The sequence below is a fragment of the Camellia sinensis genome, chromosome 7, assembly GCF_055761805.1.
Source record: "Camellia sinensis isolate YWXY chromosome 7, ASM5576180v1, whole genome shotgun sequence".
Lineage (NCBI taxonomy): Eukaryota > Viridiplantae > Streptophyta > Magnoliopsida > Ericales > Theaceae > Camellia > Camellia sinensis.
Window position 1 is genome coordinate 9,984,127 of NC_138967.1, and position 18,144 is coordinate 10,002,270.

At 34.8% G+C, this 18,144-nt stretch overlaps 1 protein-coding gene across 4 annotated transcripts; it reads left to right on the forward strand.

Moving 5' to 3' along the window:
- Positions 1-7,289: 7,289 nt before the first annotated feature.
- On the forward strand, positions 7,290-17,547 carry LOC114264872 (sodium/hydrogen exchanger 2). Of its 4 annotated transcripts, none has more exons than XM_028205587.2 (16): positions 7,656-7,756; positions 7,913-7,971; positions 8,973-9,319; positions 9,416-9,534; positions 10,396-10,493; positions 12,353-12,412; positions 12,512-12,558; positions 12,642-12,836; positions 12,931-12,977; positions 13,389-13,455; positions 13,602-13,702; positions 13,825-13,926; positions 14,066-14,204; positions 14,296-14,358; positions 14,554-14,637; positions 16,634-17,547. In XM_028205587.2, exons 3-16 carry the CDS (start codon positions 9,146-9,148, stop codon positions 16,961-16,963), a joined length of 1,626 nt encoding a protein of 541 aa, XP_028061388.1. In that variant the 5' UTR covers positions 7,656-7,756; positions 7,913-7,971; positions 8,973-9,145; the 3' UTR covers positions 16,964-17,547. The 4 variants fall into 4 exon arrangements, with proteins under 4 accessions (XP_028061387.1, XP_028061389.1, XP_028061388.1 ...); XM_082881605.1 differs by having other exon boundaries at positions 7,688-7,756; positions 10,403-10,493; XM_028205586.2 differs by having other exon boundaries at positions 7,290-7,971.
- Positions 17,548-18,144: the final 597 nt, after the last annotated feature.

Below are 18,144 nucleotides of genomic sequence, written 5' to 3' on the forward strand. Positions count from 1 at the left end.
ATGTGGAACTGTTTCTTTCTACCTTCGAAACCGCCTTCGAAACTGGCTGTGAAGGTAGATGCTTGTTCCTGACTTCATGTCTCGAGTCTGTTTCTGGCATTTGATGAAAGTGGCCACTTTCAGTTCTGCGTGAGGTTGGTCTAGGAGGCCAATCCCTGGCTTTAATCCCGTAACCTGAACTCTTCCCCAATCTTCTTTCAGAATGGTTGCCTTCTACTCTGTAGTAGTTAGGTGGTCTAGACTCATACAAGGACCTCTTGCCTTTAGCATGCATTCTGTCCACTGCAGGTTCAACTATTGATGGTCGCTGCCTATCACTACCCGGATACGGCCTTTTGTTGTAAGCATTGGTTGGCTTAGAATGTCTTTGAACATCTCTGTAGTATTGCTTTCCATCAATTGGAAGCCCCCTCAACCATTTATGACTCAGTCTGCACCTGGGACACATCATCTGCATTACAGCTGCTTACAAGGAATTGTCATCTAGTGCTTCTTCGTCAGATTGCTCCTTCTGATGTGAGAAACCTTGTCCAATAGCTGGTGGGTTTCTAGTCTCCTTCTTAGCAGTTGTCTGGTTGGCAGTATGCATTTGCACGTTGACCTCTTCCAACTCCTGCAGAGATAGATTCTGGAAGTTTGGTACAACCACATTAGCTATGCCTTCTCCAACTTCTGGAAACGGGTTACTATCAATCCCCATGATCTTTTCTGTTTTGGTTGGGAATTTCAGACTTCCTTTCCGAATCAGCTCCTGGATCCTGTCTCGAAAAACAATGCAGTTTTTAGTCGAGTGAGACCAAGAGTTATGCCATTTACAATATATTTTTCCATTAAGTTCATCTGGAGATGGCAGTTTTACTCCCTTTGGTAACTTAAGGAAATTGGTTGCAAGCAGATGGTCAAAAATGTCATCTGCTTTTGCCAAATCGAAAGAATACTTTCTGTGGAAATCTTTCTTTTTAAACTGCTGGTCGATGGTGGTGTCTTTATGAATCAATGCTTTACAAATTACAGGTTCTTTGCCCACAATCTCTGCTGCATCGATTTCATAATTGGGATCTCTATAATATGTCTTATACGAGGCATTATTTCGATCTTGTTCTTCTTCTAATAATGCTTCATATCTAGACACCTTATAGGTTAATTCGACCAAATCCGTGAACTCAGTTGAATCAAACTTCTTTCGAAGCCTGAACTCTAAACCGTTTTGAGCCAATCTTACAAACTCTGGCTCTGGGAGAATGACTCTACATTTATTCCGAGCCCTTTTAAATCTGGCAATAAACTGAGTAGCCTTTTCCTCAGGCCTTTGACTCAATCTAGCCAAGTCTGCCATGGAAACTTCTGGCTCTGATTGGAAGAATTGGGCATGGAATGCCTCTTCCATCTGTTGCCAATTTTGAATGGACCCAGGTGTAAGGTTGATGTACCATACGAATGCTCCTCCAGTCAGAGAATTTGGAAATAATCTCAGTTTCATATAATCATGATTAGTGAATTCACCGCATTGAGCAGCAAATCTAGCAATATGCTCTACAGTTGACTGATTTCCAGTTCCATAAAATAGAGTAAAATCTGGTATTCTGAATCCTCTTGGGTATTCATGTACCCTATCTACCCATTCTGGGTATGGTTTTCTGTATATAGGAGTCTGAACCCCCCCAGCCATTGGTCCACACATCTCCCTAACAATATCAGCAATCTGGTCTCTAGGAACCAAATTTTGTGCTTGCTGAACCACTACTGGAGGGACAAACACAGGGTTTGGTAGGCAAACTTGTGCCTGTGGTCCTCTTGGTCCATAAGGTTGCATATTTGGGATTGAGTGCCCCTGTGGTGCAGGTTGCTGTTGGGGGTGTGGGTAACCCCTTTGAGCCTGTCCTGTGAAAGGACCTGCAAAAGATGTTGGAACAGATGTTGTATCCCTTCCATTTGTGGGAAAACCTTCCAACCCCCCGGGTATGAATTCGAATAAAGGATTATTATACCCCCTAGTACCAGGTATGGCTTCGAACATGGGATTTGTAACCGTTCTTATGCCAGTTTCTTGTATTTGGCCAGGTCCACCAATTTGTGTGGCTTCATTGTTGAGTACTGAGGCATTTTGGCCCGCTGCAGGCCTCGAAACAGGTTCATACCAAGACTGAGGTGATGGTCTTTCAAAGTTTTGGGTACTAGTTTGACCATTAGAATGTCCATTAACTTGCATAGGCTGTTTATCTCTAGCCAATCTTTGCTGAGGGACATTTAAAACCTCCTCCGTGTGTCTTGTGTTTGTTGGTTGGTGATTATTCATTCGATCCAAGAAGGATGTTGCCCATTTTTCCATTGTGTTCATTAGTTGTTGTCCCATAGCATCTACTAAGCCATCCCATGGATTTGTTAGCTAAGTAGATGGAATGGTGGATGGTCCAATTCCTTGGTTTCGTCCAATACTACGAGCATATGGTTCTTGTCCAGAAGTACTGGTCTGTTCGACCAAAGGTTCTGATAACATGGGAGTTTCCACAGGATGTGTTACCACATTATCCTCTGGATTAGGTATTTCTACCTCTCCTTCTACGCCTTCCTCCAAGCGTTCATTTTCTCCTTGTCGTCTTCGTCTAGCCATATTTTAATAGTCCCACTGGGCGTGCCAAAAATATATGTTGGCTTTTTGGCTTTTCGAAGGGTATTTTTGTAAATGTGAGCATGCCAGCAAGGATCAATTAGTCCTTACAGAAATTGTGATTGCCAACCAATTACCAGACGATTGTGTTTTAGTTCTTTCAGCCTCATTGAAGAGGACTTTTACTGGTGGCTTGACTTAGGAGAAATTAAGAGAAATAACAATTAATATGAAGAACAATGGAAGTATTTCATAAAAATGAAAAACTTACAATAGTCCGAACTCAGCCTCGAAGAGGTTTACAGCAACAGTCCACTTGAATCTACTTGAGACTACTCCTATGAATTGAAGTGCAGTGCAGATATGTAAAGTGCAGGTATTGAAAGTACAGGAATGTAAAACTGAAAAGTAAAATATGAAATAAAGACTGGTATCTATGATCTGAGTCCCCTCCCTTTTCCTGGGGGTCTCTCTGCTATTTATACTTGTCGAAGATGACCTTCGAACTGCTCTTCGAACCGTCGAACTGCTCCTCCATGATCGCTGATCATGTTGCCTTACAAATAGCTCCATTATGCCACCATTTGCAGTTAGGCTTCCCTCCTGTATTTGAATTTGAATATGAGTAACCGTTGAAGCCACGTCACCTTGCGTTTCTTTACTGATCCAATGTTGCTCAGACCATGTGAGAACCAATCATCATCACCACGTGTACGATCAGGATTGGAGACTTAAATTATTTTCCAATAATACCCTTATTCTGCCACGTGTCGGATTGTAACTGGCTTTCACAAAATATATAGCTAACACCTTTCTACTTTGAACTCCCACCTCTTTTATTTTTTTTAATTCTAATTTTGTCCAAACATAAAATCTCATTTTTACCCTTATCTCTAATCTTCTAACTCTAATTTTTCAAACCCAAACCCTAACCCTAATTCCATCCCTCACTACCTTCGGTAGTTATTACCATCTTCGACCATAACAGCCCCTAGTTGCTGCAACCAGTACTCATTTTGATGTCTCACCTTCATTACCATCACCCCCACCCCCACCACCACCACTACCACCTTCACCTTCGTAGCCCTTCACCACCATCGTACACAAAGAGAGAGAGAGAGAGAGAGAGAGAGAGAGAGAGAGAGAGAAGTGGTGCAGTCACCACTTCCTCACCTCCGACGAAGATTGTTACTTTTAGATAAAAAAAGCCTAGATCTAGGGTTAGGGTTTTGGGGGAAGAAGAAAAGAAAAAGGGGGAGGAGGAGGAGGAGGATGAGGAGGATTAGAAAAACAAAACAATCGAAGATTTGTATTAATACCCATTTCTTTGTTTGTAACGAAAATGATTGATATAGTGTTTTCAAAGCTCTTTTAGGACATTGTTCTCAATATTTTCTTCATGCTCAAAGACGATCCTCAAAACTAGGTTAAACTTGCTTGTGTTTGTACCAAATTCTCTTCTCATATTCGGTTCGGTACTTTAGGCCTGAACCACTGCCATTTGTTCGACTGTCTTCAACCGAAATACCACAATTTGTTGGGTAGTCTGCACTTGAACCTCCACAATTTGTTTGGTATTGGTTTTCCAAACCAAGCCGGACTATTTTAAATGAAGAAAAATCAAACACGAGCATGGTGAAGGAGGGCTCTAGGGTTATTTTGTGGGTAGCAGCATTGATGAATGACTAAGAGGGAGAGCGACGTCAATGGGGAGGTTGGTGTAAGATGGTAGATGGGGGAGAGGTAGAGGTGGTAGTGGTGGTAGGTTTGGTCTGGAGGTGAGCGGGTGATGATAGGAAAGTTGCCGGCCGAGGCTGTGATGAGGGGAAGAGGTCGTCGGCCGAAATGGGTTATGGTTGAAAGACCGGTGAAGTGAGAGAAGAGAGACAAAATATTGAGGTGAGGGTATATTCGAGATTATGGTAGGGGTCTAAAGAAAAATGAGGAAGAGAGCAATTTTGTTGGTGAAGGTACAAAGAAGTGAGAGGTCCTAAGAAGAAAGGTATGGGCATTTGGAAATGTTAATACTAAATTATTTGATTACCCTCCAATACTAAAGTAATGACCAGTATCCTTATTTCCTTCATTTCCACTCATTCTTTTTTTTTTTTTCATTTTTTCTTTACTTTGTTATTCTTCCTCATTAGAATCAACACAGTGGCCACTTTTTTCCCCTCTTCCACCCTTTCACCATGACGACCATCATCTCCATTAACTCCCTAAATTGCTTTTCCATTCCTCCACCGCTATATCTTTATCTTTTCACTCCTCTATTGTTACCTCATAACCTCTCATTCTTTCATTTTGTTTCCCTTCAATTTTTTGGTGCATTGAGAGTTAAAAAAAATATTATAAGGGTTGTTTTGGATGTAGCGCTTATAAGTTGACTTTTTTACTTATTATAAAAAGATGTATAAAAAAGTAGAGAGATGATGTGATGAAAATAAACCAATAAGTCCATAAGCAACTTAACAAAATCAGTTAGTTGACTTAACAATTGACTAACAAAAGGGATCTTTATCGTGCGATATAAAATTTTAAGGGGCTGATTGTAAATTTCAAAATCTCACAGAAGAATTTGTAATTTACTCTAAATATAATTTTCTATGAATGGAAAAGGAGTCCTGCTTATATACGTAGTTGGAGCACTTTTGATATCTACCTGGCACACCGAAGAACCAACCAACCAGGGGCTAGTAGACAAAAAAAAAAAAAAAAAAAAAAACTATTTGTTAGAGACTCTCAAGACACAAATTCATTGTATGATATGCTTGCAAGGTTCATAAGATAAGATTCAAGAAAATTTATAGATATTTTGAACACCATGTTTGGTTTGTGTAGTATGAATATTTTATCAATAATAATTAATCAAAAATAATATAAAAGTGATAAGTCTTACCATTTCAATTAATAAAAATTAAGTTGACATACTATCGTGTTCTTTGATGTAATTTATTATAAATTAAAAATTAATAATCTAAAAGTATAAATCAAAAGCATCGCTCACTCATATTTTTTTTTCAATTTATTTAAATTAATTATGTCTAGTAAACTGTAAATAGAAGTTGGGGAGGTTTGTTATATATTTTATGATTTGCTTATCGGGCGGACCTAGGCCACCCCCGCAAAAAGACAACCAAAAATAAAATAAAATAAACAAAAATAGAAACCAAAAATTATTTAGTCCTCTACAAAATTTTAAGTATTTATAATATATGTAAAGTTTAGGTAAATTTAATTAGGAAACTTTTTATAATAAGAAAACAATAAAATTTTGATATTTATTAGCCGCACATGAATACTATATTTAGGTCTCGTTTGGCAACTGTCTTTTTTAGCAAAAAGTTAAAAAGCTACTAAAAAAATCAAAAAGCCAACAACTCATATCAAAAAGTCAAAGATTCCATTTTCTCTCTACTTTTTGTACATCTTTTCACAAAAAGTCAAAAAAGTCATCCCAAACATACTAGTTTTTTTTATATTACATTTTAGTTAAAAAATAAAAAAGTTACTAAAAAAATATATTCCCAAACGAGGCATTAGTGCTACAAATAATATAAGTTTTGGACTAAAAAAAAATAAAATCAGCACAAAAAGTATCACGTAATAACAAATAAATTATAAAACATATATACGTCAATTAGACTTTTAAAATTTTCTCGTAATGAAATATATTTCGAAAAATTCTGTGAGGAATATATGATATTCATAATTTGGCCCCCATCAAGTCAACTTTCTAGTTCTGCACTTGCTTGCTTAAAACTGTTTAGTATAATTTTTTCCTACAACTTATTAGGTAGAAATATCTTAAATAAGCTGAAAAAGTTAATTATTTAAAAATAGAGAATGAGTATTTTTAATTTTTACTATCTAATTATTAACTTTTAACTTAAAATAAATTGCACGAAATAGAATCATCTTGTTACCCCAGAACACTTAATAAAGTAATGGGAGAATTACACAACGGTTGAATTAGAAAAAGTAATTACAACTTTTTTATAAATATTTTTTTCTAATTCACTAATTTGTAATTTCTCCTAAATTAATCCCTCAAATAACATTTAAAACAAAAGTTATTTCAAAATGCCTCGTATGGTATGCACAGTTTTAGTCTAAAAGTCAAAAAATTATTAAAAAAATTAAAAAACCTATAATTTATATCAAAAAGTCAAATATTCATTTTTCTCTTTACTTTTTGTATATCTTTTCATAAAAAATCAAAAAGTCATTCCAAACATATTCATTTTTTTTATCTTATATATTGGTTAAAAAATTTAAAAGTTACTAAAATAGTCTATTCGCAAACGAGGGGCATGAAAGTAAAATAATTATTATGAGTTCGTTTGGGAAGCGGATTGACTTTTTGACTTTTGGCTAAAAAGCCTGATTTGAGATTAATTTTTTAACTTTTTAACTTTTTTAAGAAAAAGAATATAATAATTATGAATTGAATATAATATTTTATCTTATTAAATTAAAAAAATTATTTTATCTTTTTATAATTAAAATATCTTCAAATCCAACTCAAATTGGAAAACAAAAAAGAACAAGTCAGCACTGGGAGGCAGCAGCCGGACCCAGAGAGAGAAGATTGGCTTTGTATATTGGAAAACATCATATTAATATTTTTAAAAATAATATATAAAAAGTAGAAATAGTGTATGACATGATTGCATGATGCATCAAATAATTGTTTCATCTAAAGACATAAAGGAGTAAAGTCCAGTTTGTTTGGTTGTATTTTTATTTTCTATTTTATTGTTTTATTTTTCTTAAAAAAATACAAAAAACATATTTCATTTTCAATTTTCCTATTTTCAGAAATAAAATTATGGATTTTTTCAAAAAAAATCTAAAAAAAAGTTTTTAAAAGTAATAAAATGAAAACAGAAAAACAAAAAATGCACAACCAAACAGATCCTAAAAAAAAAAGATTCTATTCTCGTGATACTAACAAATCAGCCATCCGAAGCACACGCCCCAAAAAATCAACGGTCAGGATCACTCCACAAAAAATTCAAACTTCAGAACTCCTCTCTCTCTCTCCACACGGACTATTTAACTATCTTTTCGCGGCCCCAACGTTCCGTCCCCCCTCTCTCCTCTCTCTAGAAATTTCGTTCTTGGCACGGAGCTGCAATACCCTACGTCTCTCTCTCTCTCTCTCTCTCTTCATTCTCTGCTTCTAGAGTTCGATTCTTCAATTCATTCACAATTTCACAACGAATTTACTCAATTTATATGTGTTTTTGAAAGCAAAAATCAATTTCGAGTAGGTGATCAGTTTGAATTTGTTCTTCACAGTCGAGATCTACTTGGATCACAAATTTCTGATTCGTACTTGAATTTTTCCAGCTCTGCAGGTAAGAAATTCACTCATCTCCTACATAGATGTATATACGTATGAAGAGTTCTATACTTGTATTTGTGCTTGTTCGTGTGTAATTGGACTTCCGAGAATGATTGAGCTAATGCAAATCTGGTGTCTTATCTAATTGATCAAGTGAGAAAGTTGAGCTTGATATAATCGATTGATCCTATATATGTGTGTATATATATATGCAAGAATGTGTTTGTAATTGGACTTTTGAGAGAGATTGAGCTATGCAAATCTGGTGGTAGTTACTCAATCAGTTTCTATATATGTTAAAATCTGTGTTGTATAATTGAACTTATGAGATGGTTTGAGCTTTCTATAATCGGTTGATCCTATATATGTGTATATATATGCATGTACGTGTTTTGTAATTGGACTTTTGAGAGAGATTGAGCTATGCAAATCTGTTGGTAATTATTCAATCAGTTTCTATGTATGTTAAAATCTGTGTTGTATAATTGAACTTGTGAGACATTTTGAGGTTTCTATAACCGATTGATCCTATATATGTGCTTGTGTGTAATTGAACTTCTGATTAAGATTGAGCTATGCAAATCTGGTAGTAGCTTTTTCACTCAGCTTCAATATATGTTTATATCTGTATCGTATAATTGAGCTTGTGAGAAAGTTTAGCTTGATATAGCCGATTGATCCTATATATGTGTATATATATGCATGTGCATGCTTGTAATTGGACTTTTGATAGAGATTGAGCTATGCAAATCTGGTGATAGTTACTCAATCAGTTTTTATATATGTTATAAATCTGTGTTGTATAATTGAACTTGTGAGACAGTTTGAACTTTCTATAACCGATTGATCGTATATATGTGCTTGTGTTTAATTGAATTTCTGATTAAGATTGAGCTATGCAAATCGGCTTCAATACATGTTTTATATCTGTATTGTATAATTAAGCTTGTGTGAAAGTTTGAGCTGGCCGTACACAATTGATTTGAACAGTATACTATTTGTTTTGTTTTACAGAATTTATTTGGTTTTGTGAGAGCTGGCACCATCACTGGAACGAATTTCAGAAATTGAAAATCTAAGGCTTGAAGGGAAATTGAAAGTTAGTTGGGTCTTGTATTGTGGGAAGCAAACAGTTTGGTGTTTTAGTTTAGTTTAATTCACTTTTGTGATCAATCGAGTTGGATAAGATGGGACTTGGCTTAGTTTCTTTATTGGCGAAGATGGAAATGGTATCTACGTCTGATTACACTTCGGTGGTCTCTATAAACTTATTTGTGGCACTTCTTTGTACGTGTATTGTGCTCGGGCATCTGTTGGAAGAGAATCGTTGGATGAACGAGTCCATCACAGCCCTCATAATTGTGAGTTTGTGTATAAACTGGTGTGTGCATGCATATATTTGTAGTTTATAGTGGGTAAAGATGAACTGAATTTGATTTTTTGTGGGTTGATGACAGGGTCTGTGCACTGGAGTTGTTATTCTACTAACTAGTGGAGGAACAAATTCACATCTTTTAGTTTTCAGTGAAGATCTTTTCTTTATATATCTTCTTCCACCTATCATTTTCAATGCAGGGTATGTTCATTTTCATTGGTTATCTGCTTTTTATGAGCAAAATTGGGTTTGACTCTTTGTGATGATAGTCTTCTATCAAATCAGGCACATGAAATTTTGTTATTAAATTGTTGTGTGCATGCACAGAAATTTAAACATGTGACATGAGCTAGAGTGTTTGGAAGTTTTAATCAAAGTTTTGAAACCTTACTTCCATTTGGTCATCTGTTCGTTTGATTATGCATTGTTATTTCCACATCAGGTATGATAGTGTTTTGATGTTGACATAAATACTTTATAATTTGTTCATTGTGGCATCTATATAGTGCATAACGAGCTACTCTAGATTATTGTAGAAAATTGTTTGCCCCCAGCAGAGGTGATGAACTAACTGCAACATACAACATGACTGTCATAATAATTGAAAAGTTAGTTGGTCCTCACTTGAGTAATACTTTTTTTTAATAGCTTCTATCAACATTTTTTTTTTCTGTTCTTTTTTCTTTTCCTCATTGACACTAGAAGTGGAGATAGAATTTTTATGCAATTACCATTTATATCAGGGCATTTTGAACAGGAAATTTAACATTAAATTAATGTAACTACATTTTTGGTTGCCAATGTCCTCTAGTGTTCCTAGTGTATTTAGTATGTTTAATAATAGGCTGTTCTTTTATGTGGCTCATGAATAAATCATAGACTGGTGGGAGTGGGAAAGTATAATTTGAAATATCCCTCTCTCTAGATGATTGTATTGTACATTCTGAATTTTAATGACGTCAATTCTTTCTTCTTCTTCTTCTTCTTCAATTTTTTTTTTTTTTTTTTTTTTTTTTTTTTTTTTTTTTTTGTTTTTTCCTTTATCTGAATATATTTTATCAGGTTCCAGGTAAAGAAGAAACAATTTTTCCGCAACTTCATGACTATCATGATGTTTGGTGCAATTGGTACTCTGATATCCTTTGCCATCATCTCATTCGGTATGCTCTTGTATCTGTGGTCATTTCCTCTTTTTTGTTTCTGCATCTCTGTATAAAAAGAAAAAAGCTTAAAACAGCAATAGTAGTTCTGATGAAAATTTATTGGGCAAGAAACTCTCTCATCGAAAGAGTACTGCCACATCCCTGACAGTGATTGTTCCAACTTGTTTGCGATGCTAAAGGCAAGATGCTGTAGCAGGAAGCTCTTAAGTGCTGTACTTGTGCTCGTAGTTGTTTTCCTTCTTTTTTAATAGGATTGTTGAATGAAAAGTCAATGGCTCTGAAATATATAAGAATTTACAGTACTTTTGTGTAGATGTAAATGCACCAAGTGTTCATTTGGTGATAAAACTCAGTTAAATTCACATATCGGTCATGCCTGCTGCTAATTATTTCAATTACCTTGTTTATGTGTGCATTTGTTACATGTTCCAATGTGCAATAACCATAACAACTTACTCTTTTCATTATAATGGCCCCGTTTGGTAGAGCTGTGGAAAAGTAATTATAGATTATAACTTAACAGATTATGGCTTATAGCTGCGAACATAAGCTGTTAACTTGTTTTGTGCAGCTGTGAGATTATGAATTTAAGCAGCAGAGTAGTATTTGGTTAATAAACTGTAAAATAGCTTTTTACTGTATAATTGTTCTTTCTACCCTTATATGATATAAAAATAATTATTTCGTCATTTTTTTTAGTTTTAATTTTCATTAATAAAAGTTAATATAATTAGTATTAATTAGTATCAATTAATATAAAAATTGATACATTTGCTAAAAATGAATGGAAGTATTATTGTCACAATTATTTTTCATTATAAATTAATTAGTATTAATTAATTGCTTAATTAGTATCAATTAATACTAAAATTATTAATTGTATCAATTAATGGCTTAATTAGTCTTAATTAATACTAAAATTATTAATTAGTATAAATTAATATTAATATTTAATTTTTATTAGTATCAATTAATATTAATAATCAACAATTGCCATTAATTAGTATCAATTAATAATTAATTCATTACAAAAGTATACAATATTAATTTATTAATAATTAATACCAATTAATATTGATTTTTTTCTTTTTCTTGAGAAATATACAATTTTTTATTTTTTAATTAATATAAAAATATACAATACGAATTTATTAATAATTAATACCAATTAATATTTATTTTTCAATTAATATTGATTTTTTTTCTTTTTCTTCAGAAATATACAATTTTTTATTTTTTAATTAATATTAATATTAATTAATATTAATATTTGAGCATTGACGAGGGCATTTAAGTAATTTTAGCCCCCCATACCAGCTGCGCGCTTAAGTAAAAAATTTAAGCACCCCCTGACCAGCTTTTGAGATAAGCTGAGAAATAGCTTGATTTAAGCTATAAGCTGGTTAACTTAAACTGCACCAAACACAGTATTTTAGCTTAAATTAAGCTAAAAGCTGAAATAAGCAGTTTATAAGCTCTACCAAACAGGCCTAATATGCCATAAATAGGAGATTGGAGGAGCATAAAGGAAGAGAGTTGAATACACAAGTGCATAAGTTGGTGTTCTGAATAGTTCACTTGTTTTTCATTGTCTGGAGGATGTGGATGTTAGTCCCCAAACAAATGAGTTTATGGGACCTCTTGCATTGGTTCTACATATTCGCTTTTTCCTACATGTTCTTCCATTTATCAGAACAGAGAAAACGGAGATGGGCAAAACAATTGACTTTTCTGTGAAATTCTTGTGATTTCAAATTTTATTTACTAAAATATTAGTTGTTTTTTGGGTTTACTAGTGTTGAATGCAGCTCATGGTTGTACAATTATTCACTACTCTTTTTTTCTTTTTGGCTCAGGTGCTATGAATTTGTTTAAGAAAATGAATATTGGTTCCCTTGATATAGGAGATTATCTTGGTACCACTCCCTTTCTGTTTTCTTTATACTTTAATCCTGACTATTTCTCTCTTATACAACTTATCTTCTTCTTCTCTCATTTTACTTGATTGTTTGCAGCAATTGGAGCAATCTTTTCTGCAACAGATTCTGTTTGTACCTTGCAGGTAAGGATACCTTTTTGATATTGTGGTCTTGTCTTAAGTGAGAACACTTCTCATGCTTCAATGTATCTGGTTTGGTGTTGCAGGTTCTTAATCAAGATGAGACACCTCTACTGTACAGTCTTGTTTTTGGGGAAGGGGTTGTAAATGATGCCACATCAATTGTTCTTTTCAATGCAATTCAGAGCTTTGACCTAACTAATATCAACTCTAGCACATTGTTGCAGTTAGTCGGCAATTTCCTATATCTATTTTTCACAAGTACCTTGTTGGGAGTTGCAGTGAGTCCTCTCTCTCTCTCTGGTGTGTGTATATGTGTGTATGTATTTGCTTCTGGCCATATGGTTTATGACATTTGATTTTATACTTGTGCAGGCTGGATTGCTTAGTGCATTCATAATCAGAAAGCTTTATTTTGGCAGGTTTGTAATATGATTGTCATGGTTGTAAATTTGTCTTATGTCATTGTCACTTAATTGACCATGCAAGCGAGTGCCTGATATTTTTTGGGGAGTTTGTAGTTTAAAACAGAGAATCCATGAATGTGGGCCATAGGAATGGTTCAGTTGCAGGTGATTAAAATCTCCCTTTATCTCTGCTTCTGCACCTGATATGTTGGTATGCCATTAGTAGCATATGAATGTGGTTCTGCTGGCTGCTATATTTGGATTGTGCATGTGTGGACACGGGCACACGTAGAGAGAGAGAGAGAGAGGGAGGCCATTTTTGAAATCTTTGGTAGCTTATGGAAAGAGAGAATGATAGGATCAAATGCGATAATTTTCAATTATTTATTGAGGATAATTATTTATACTTTTCATTGTATACTCCAGGCACTCTACTGATCGTGAGGTTGCTCTTATGATGCTCATGGCTTACCTTTCGTATATGTTGTCTGAAGTAAGATTTTCCACTTGTAGGCACCTATTTTACGTTTTCCTTTTCCTTTTCTTTTGTATTTGTATTTGTTTTTGTTTTTTCTTCTTGGAGTTGTGGAATTTTATCATCTTAACACGGAAATTTTAATAGCCTAATTTGTCTTGCAGTTATTCTTTTTAAGTGCGATTCTCACTGTCTTCTTTTGTGGGATTGTGATGTCCCACTACACCTGGCATAATGTCACAGAGAGTTCAAGAGTCACTACCAAGTATGTTTAATGTCCAAGGAACAAATTTTATTTATTTATTTTTATACTGTTTCTGTATTGGCAGAGTGCCATCCAATTTATGATGGTACTAATGTCTAAGTTGCCTTTAAACATGTTTGCAGGCATGCTTTTGCAACACTGTCATTTATGTGTGAGATATTTATCTTTCTTTATGTTGGTATGGATGCCTTGGATATTGAAAAGTGGAGATTTGTAAGTGACAGGTATGGTTCATATGTCAAAAGAAAATTAGTGGCCATTACACATTGTCTTGGACTGTCGTTACGAATGAAAGATGGTGAATTATATCTGTTATTGCCTGATTGAATGGCTGGTTATTTATGTGACTTTTTTCTCTTGCAGCCCTGGAACATCAATTGGAGTCAGCTCAATACTATTGGGACTGATTTTAGTTGGAAGAGCAGCCTTTGTTTTCCCATTATCATTTTTATCCAATTTGACTCGGAAGTCTTCACATGAAAAAATTGAACTAAAGCAGCAAGTATAAGTTTATCATTCTGGTTCCATGTTTTTGATGTCCTTGAATTATTTGGCATGTTCAACACCCTTTAATTTAACCCCTCTATTTTCAGGTTACCATTTGGTGGGCAGGTCTTATGAGAGGTGCTGTTTCTATAGCCCTTGCTTATAATCAGGTAACTTATTCAAGCGTATCCTTTTCATTAAACAGAGATTGATTTTTCCTATCAACAGTAAAGATACACATGTGCATGTGTCTACATTTAGTCGATTCTGTAGGCGGTTCTATGTGACCTGGGAAGCAGGGGTTTTGAAACCAATTTTCGATGTGGGAATATTATATAATGTGTTCTTAATTTTCATACTTGCAGTTCACAAAGGGAGGCCATACCCAATTGCGTGCAAATGCAGTCATGATCACCAGTACCATCACAGTTGTTCTTTTCAGCACAATGGTAAGATATCTTACGCTTCTAATTACAGTTGTGGTCAAGTACAGGGCTGGACCTAGCCATGCTAAAATGATACCCTGAATAACTCTTCAAGAGTTTCTGTTTCCTGAACATTTCCAAAATATTGGCAATATTTTTGGGGGTGGAGTTCTGAACGGTTACCATGATTCCTCAAAACTTGCTTCAACTGCCAAAATGACCGTTCATAGAAAAGAATTAGCATTAAAGATTCCTTGGGCTTTTAAAATTCAATGGAATGTGAGATAGCGCCAAATTTGATTTGATTCGACCTAAACTTTTCAGATATATGGCTTGCGGTGAGGCTGGACTGAGCTTTGTCCATTAATACCCTCTGCTCATGGTCTTGTCAGCCTCACCTGAACCTGGTCACTAGCAACAAGGGCTCTTTAACCTTTTTTATTTTTAAAATCAAAATTAAACAAATATTGTATGGACAAACTTTATTTCCAAACTACGGTAAAACGTGGTTAGCAATCAATCACATTTTTCTTGAAAAGTGGTGTTGCCAACAATGTTCTTACTTGAATATAAACACTTGAGACAAAAAAAAGTTCAGATAGTGTTTTGCATTAAGGTTTCGTTTGTTTTGACGTAAAATGTTTTTGTAAAAAATATTTTACTCATTTTTCGTTGTTTGGTTGAACAAAAAGCAAGTAAAAATTTTTTTAAGAAAAATATTTGTGCATCATTTTTCCAAAAATGACTTACCTTTAAAAATTTTGAAAGTCAATTTTTAAAAAGTTGACTCTTACTATCTTTTCTACACATTTAGCCTTTTCAAATAAATATCTTTAACTCACTAAAAAGTCATAAATGACACATTATTGAATCAAAATTTCTCTTTTAGACAATGAAATATTTTTGTTTCAAGTGTCAACTAAATACCGAAAAACAAAAACAAAAACAAAAACAAAAACATTTTTTCTATGTAAAATCAATTTACAAGGAAAATATTTTTTTGTGTAAAATATTTTACGTCGAAACAAACGGAGTCTAAGTAAAAAACGTGCTTTGCAACCACACTTTGTAAAAAAAAACTTTTTAAAAAGAACGTAATTTAGGAATAAAGTTTGTTTGTGCACTATTTAATTTTGATAATAAAAATAAGAGAAATGATTTTTTCCCCGAAAAATCGTCCCCCGAATCCCCCGAAACACAGAGAGAGAGGGAGAAGAGGAGAGGAGAAGAGAAAGAGGAGGGGAAGAGGAATGGAGGGGGATCGTCGTCCCGCCGATCGTTGTCCCTGATTGTCCGATCGTCGCAGCTCACTCCGATTGTCGTCCCCGATTGTCCGATCGTCGCCCGCCTCCACCTCCGCCTCCGCCTCCCCCCCGCCCTGGTTGATGGCCCCTCCAGTCTTTCTCTTCTTCCTTCTCTTCTTTCTTTTCTTCCTCCTTCTTCTTCCCTTTCTTCCTTCTTTCTGATTTTCTTCTTCTTCTGATGAAATTCTTCTTCTTCTTCTAAAATGAAAAAAAAAAAAAAAAAAAACGACGAAAGCGACGTCGTTTTCGTTTCGGGGGAAATTCGGGGGAGCTCTTTCGAGCTACCAATCACTACTCTAAAAATAAATGTGTTAAAGGCCCTAGCAACTAGATAACTGTTTGGGTAGTTTGACCATGACTCATGAGGATATTGAATTTAAATAAAACCTTTTTGGCTATAGATTAATGAAATGATTTCCCATTTGATATATTATTATCCTAAAAATCCTTATCATTAGCTATAATTTGTCTAATATGACATTTGCGCCCGCCCTATACATTTGTTTTCTTGACATGTTATTCTTTCTTTCATTCTCTTTTCCTTTGTGACATACGCGCCCAGCGCAAGTAAAAACTGTGCAAAATTGGCATAGATCTCACTGGCACCCTTTGCACTCTATAATTTATGCAAGTAATTTTCCCGTTTTTCATTTTTCTGATATTATCCCAACATCTAAAGGAGGTCTAACGTCGTTTACCCTTCTGGGCATACGCAGGTGTTTGGGTTGATGACTAAACCTTTGGTGAGACTCCTGTTGCCTTCACCAAATAACCTAAGCAGAATGCTGTCCACCGAACCCACAACTCCGAAATCCTTCATTGTGCCACTCCTTGCCAACGGGCAAGGCTCAGAAGCCGATCTTTGTAGCCCAACCGTGCCTCGCCCAAACAGCTTACGGATGCTTCTGGCCACCCCTTCTCGTTCTGTCCACTACTATTGGCGTAAATTTGATAATGGTTTCATGCGGCCCGTTTTTGGCGGGCGGGGTTTTGTACCCGTCCTTCCTGGTTCACCACCTGAACAAAGCGATCACCAATTGCAATAAGGGAAACAAGAAGGGTAGCACAAAACTGATTTTCATCAGCATTTTGTTGGTAGGATTTGCAATCGGCTGTTGATTTGAGGTTTGTTGTTTGCTAAAATCTACGAGTGTTGCAGTATGGGGTCTTGAGGGCATCATAGAATTTATTCATTATGGTGGTTTCAATTCAATTTTATCGAGGGTCAGCCATTGATTAAAGAGTTCATTCATGGCTCTCCCATGAGGCTGGTTCACTCACTGCATTTTTCCCCAGAAAAATCAGAACTTTGCATATTTTTGTATGACTGTTTTGTGTGGTCCAAGTTGTGCATATTACTCTCCCTTGTAATTTTTGCTGGCTTTGCAGATCAGCTAGGGGCACAGAAGATTTTCACAGAATGAGACACAGATGTGAGACAAAGGTGTAGAATCCATCTTTTGTTTCACATCTATGTCCCATTTTGTGAAAATCTCTTGTGCACTTAGATTTCATTTACAGATTGCAATTTTGTCACTGTAAACTTGTTTGTTGTATATGTAAGTTATAAATTTGATGATATTCTCATTGCAAGTGTTCTTCGAAGTCAATAAGATGGTTCTTGGTGCTCCAGGTATCGACTTTGTTATTTGTTATTGCTAATTATTCAGAATTGTGTAAAGCATTAACTCAGTAGTATGTTGACATAGTGCAGTAGTCAGGAGATGCGTAGAATTGACTTGGCCAACCTTGGTCCGCTGGATAAGAAGTAAGGTCAGTCTTATCAATCTCTTTTTGCGCAATCTCATTGCACATGCTACGGTAGTGCTCTAAATAACTCTGTTTAGCCAGGAACACAAGTAGGATTTTTGAATTTGTATTTCCAAAAATGATGTGAATAGGATTTTGAATCTCTCTCCTCTTAGGGACCAAATGTTGAATGCATGTCTATTCAAATATATATTATTAGGCTTTGTTAGGCAAATTTTAAAAAACTTGCATATTAAGTTTTTTTTTTTAGTCTAAAGAAATAAAAAGTATTGTCTGTTTACATTCCTTTAAGGAAACCAACTTCTCTATTTTTGTGTTTTTTAAAAGAAGAAAGAAGCAAAAAGCTCAAAAATTCGGTAGAAAGTTAATACTACATTCTTTTCATTTTTGCCCTTGCCTATTAAGTTTGTTAGTATGAAGGGTAAATAAGTTATTTTCTAACATTATTATTATTTTT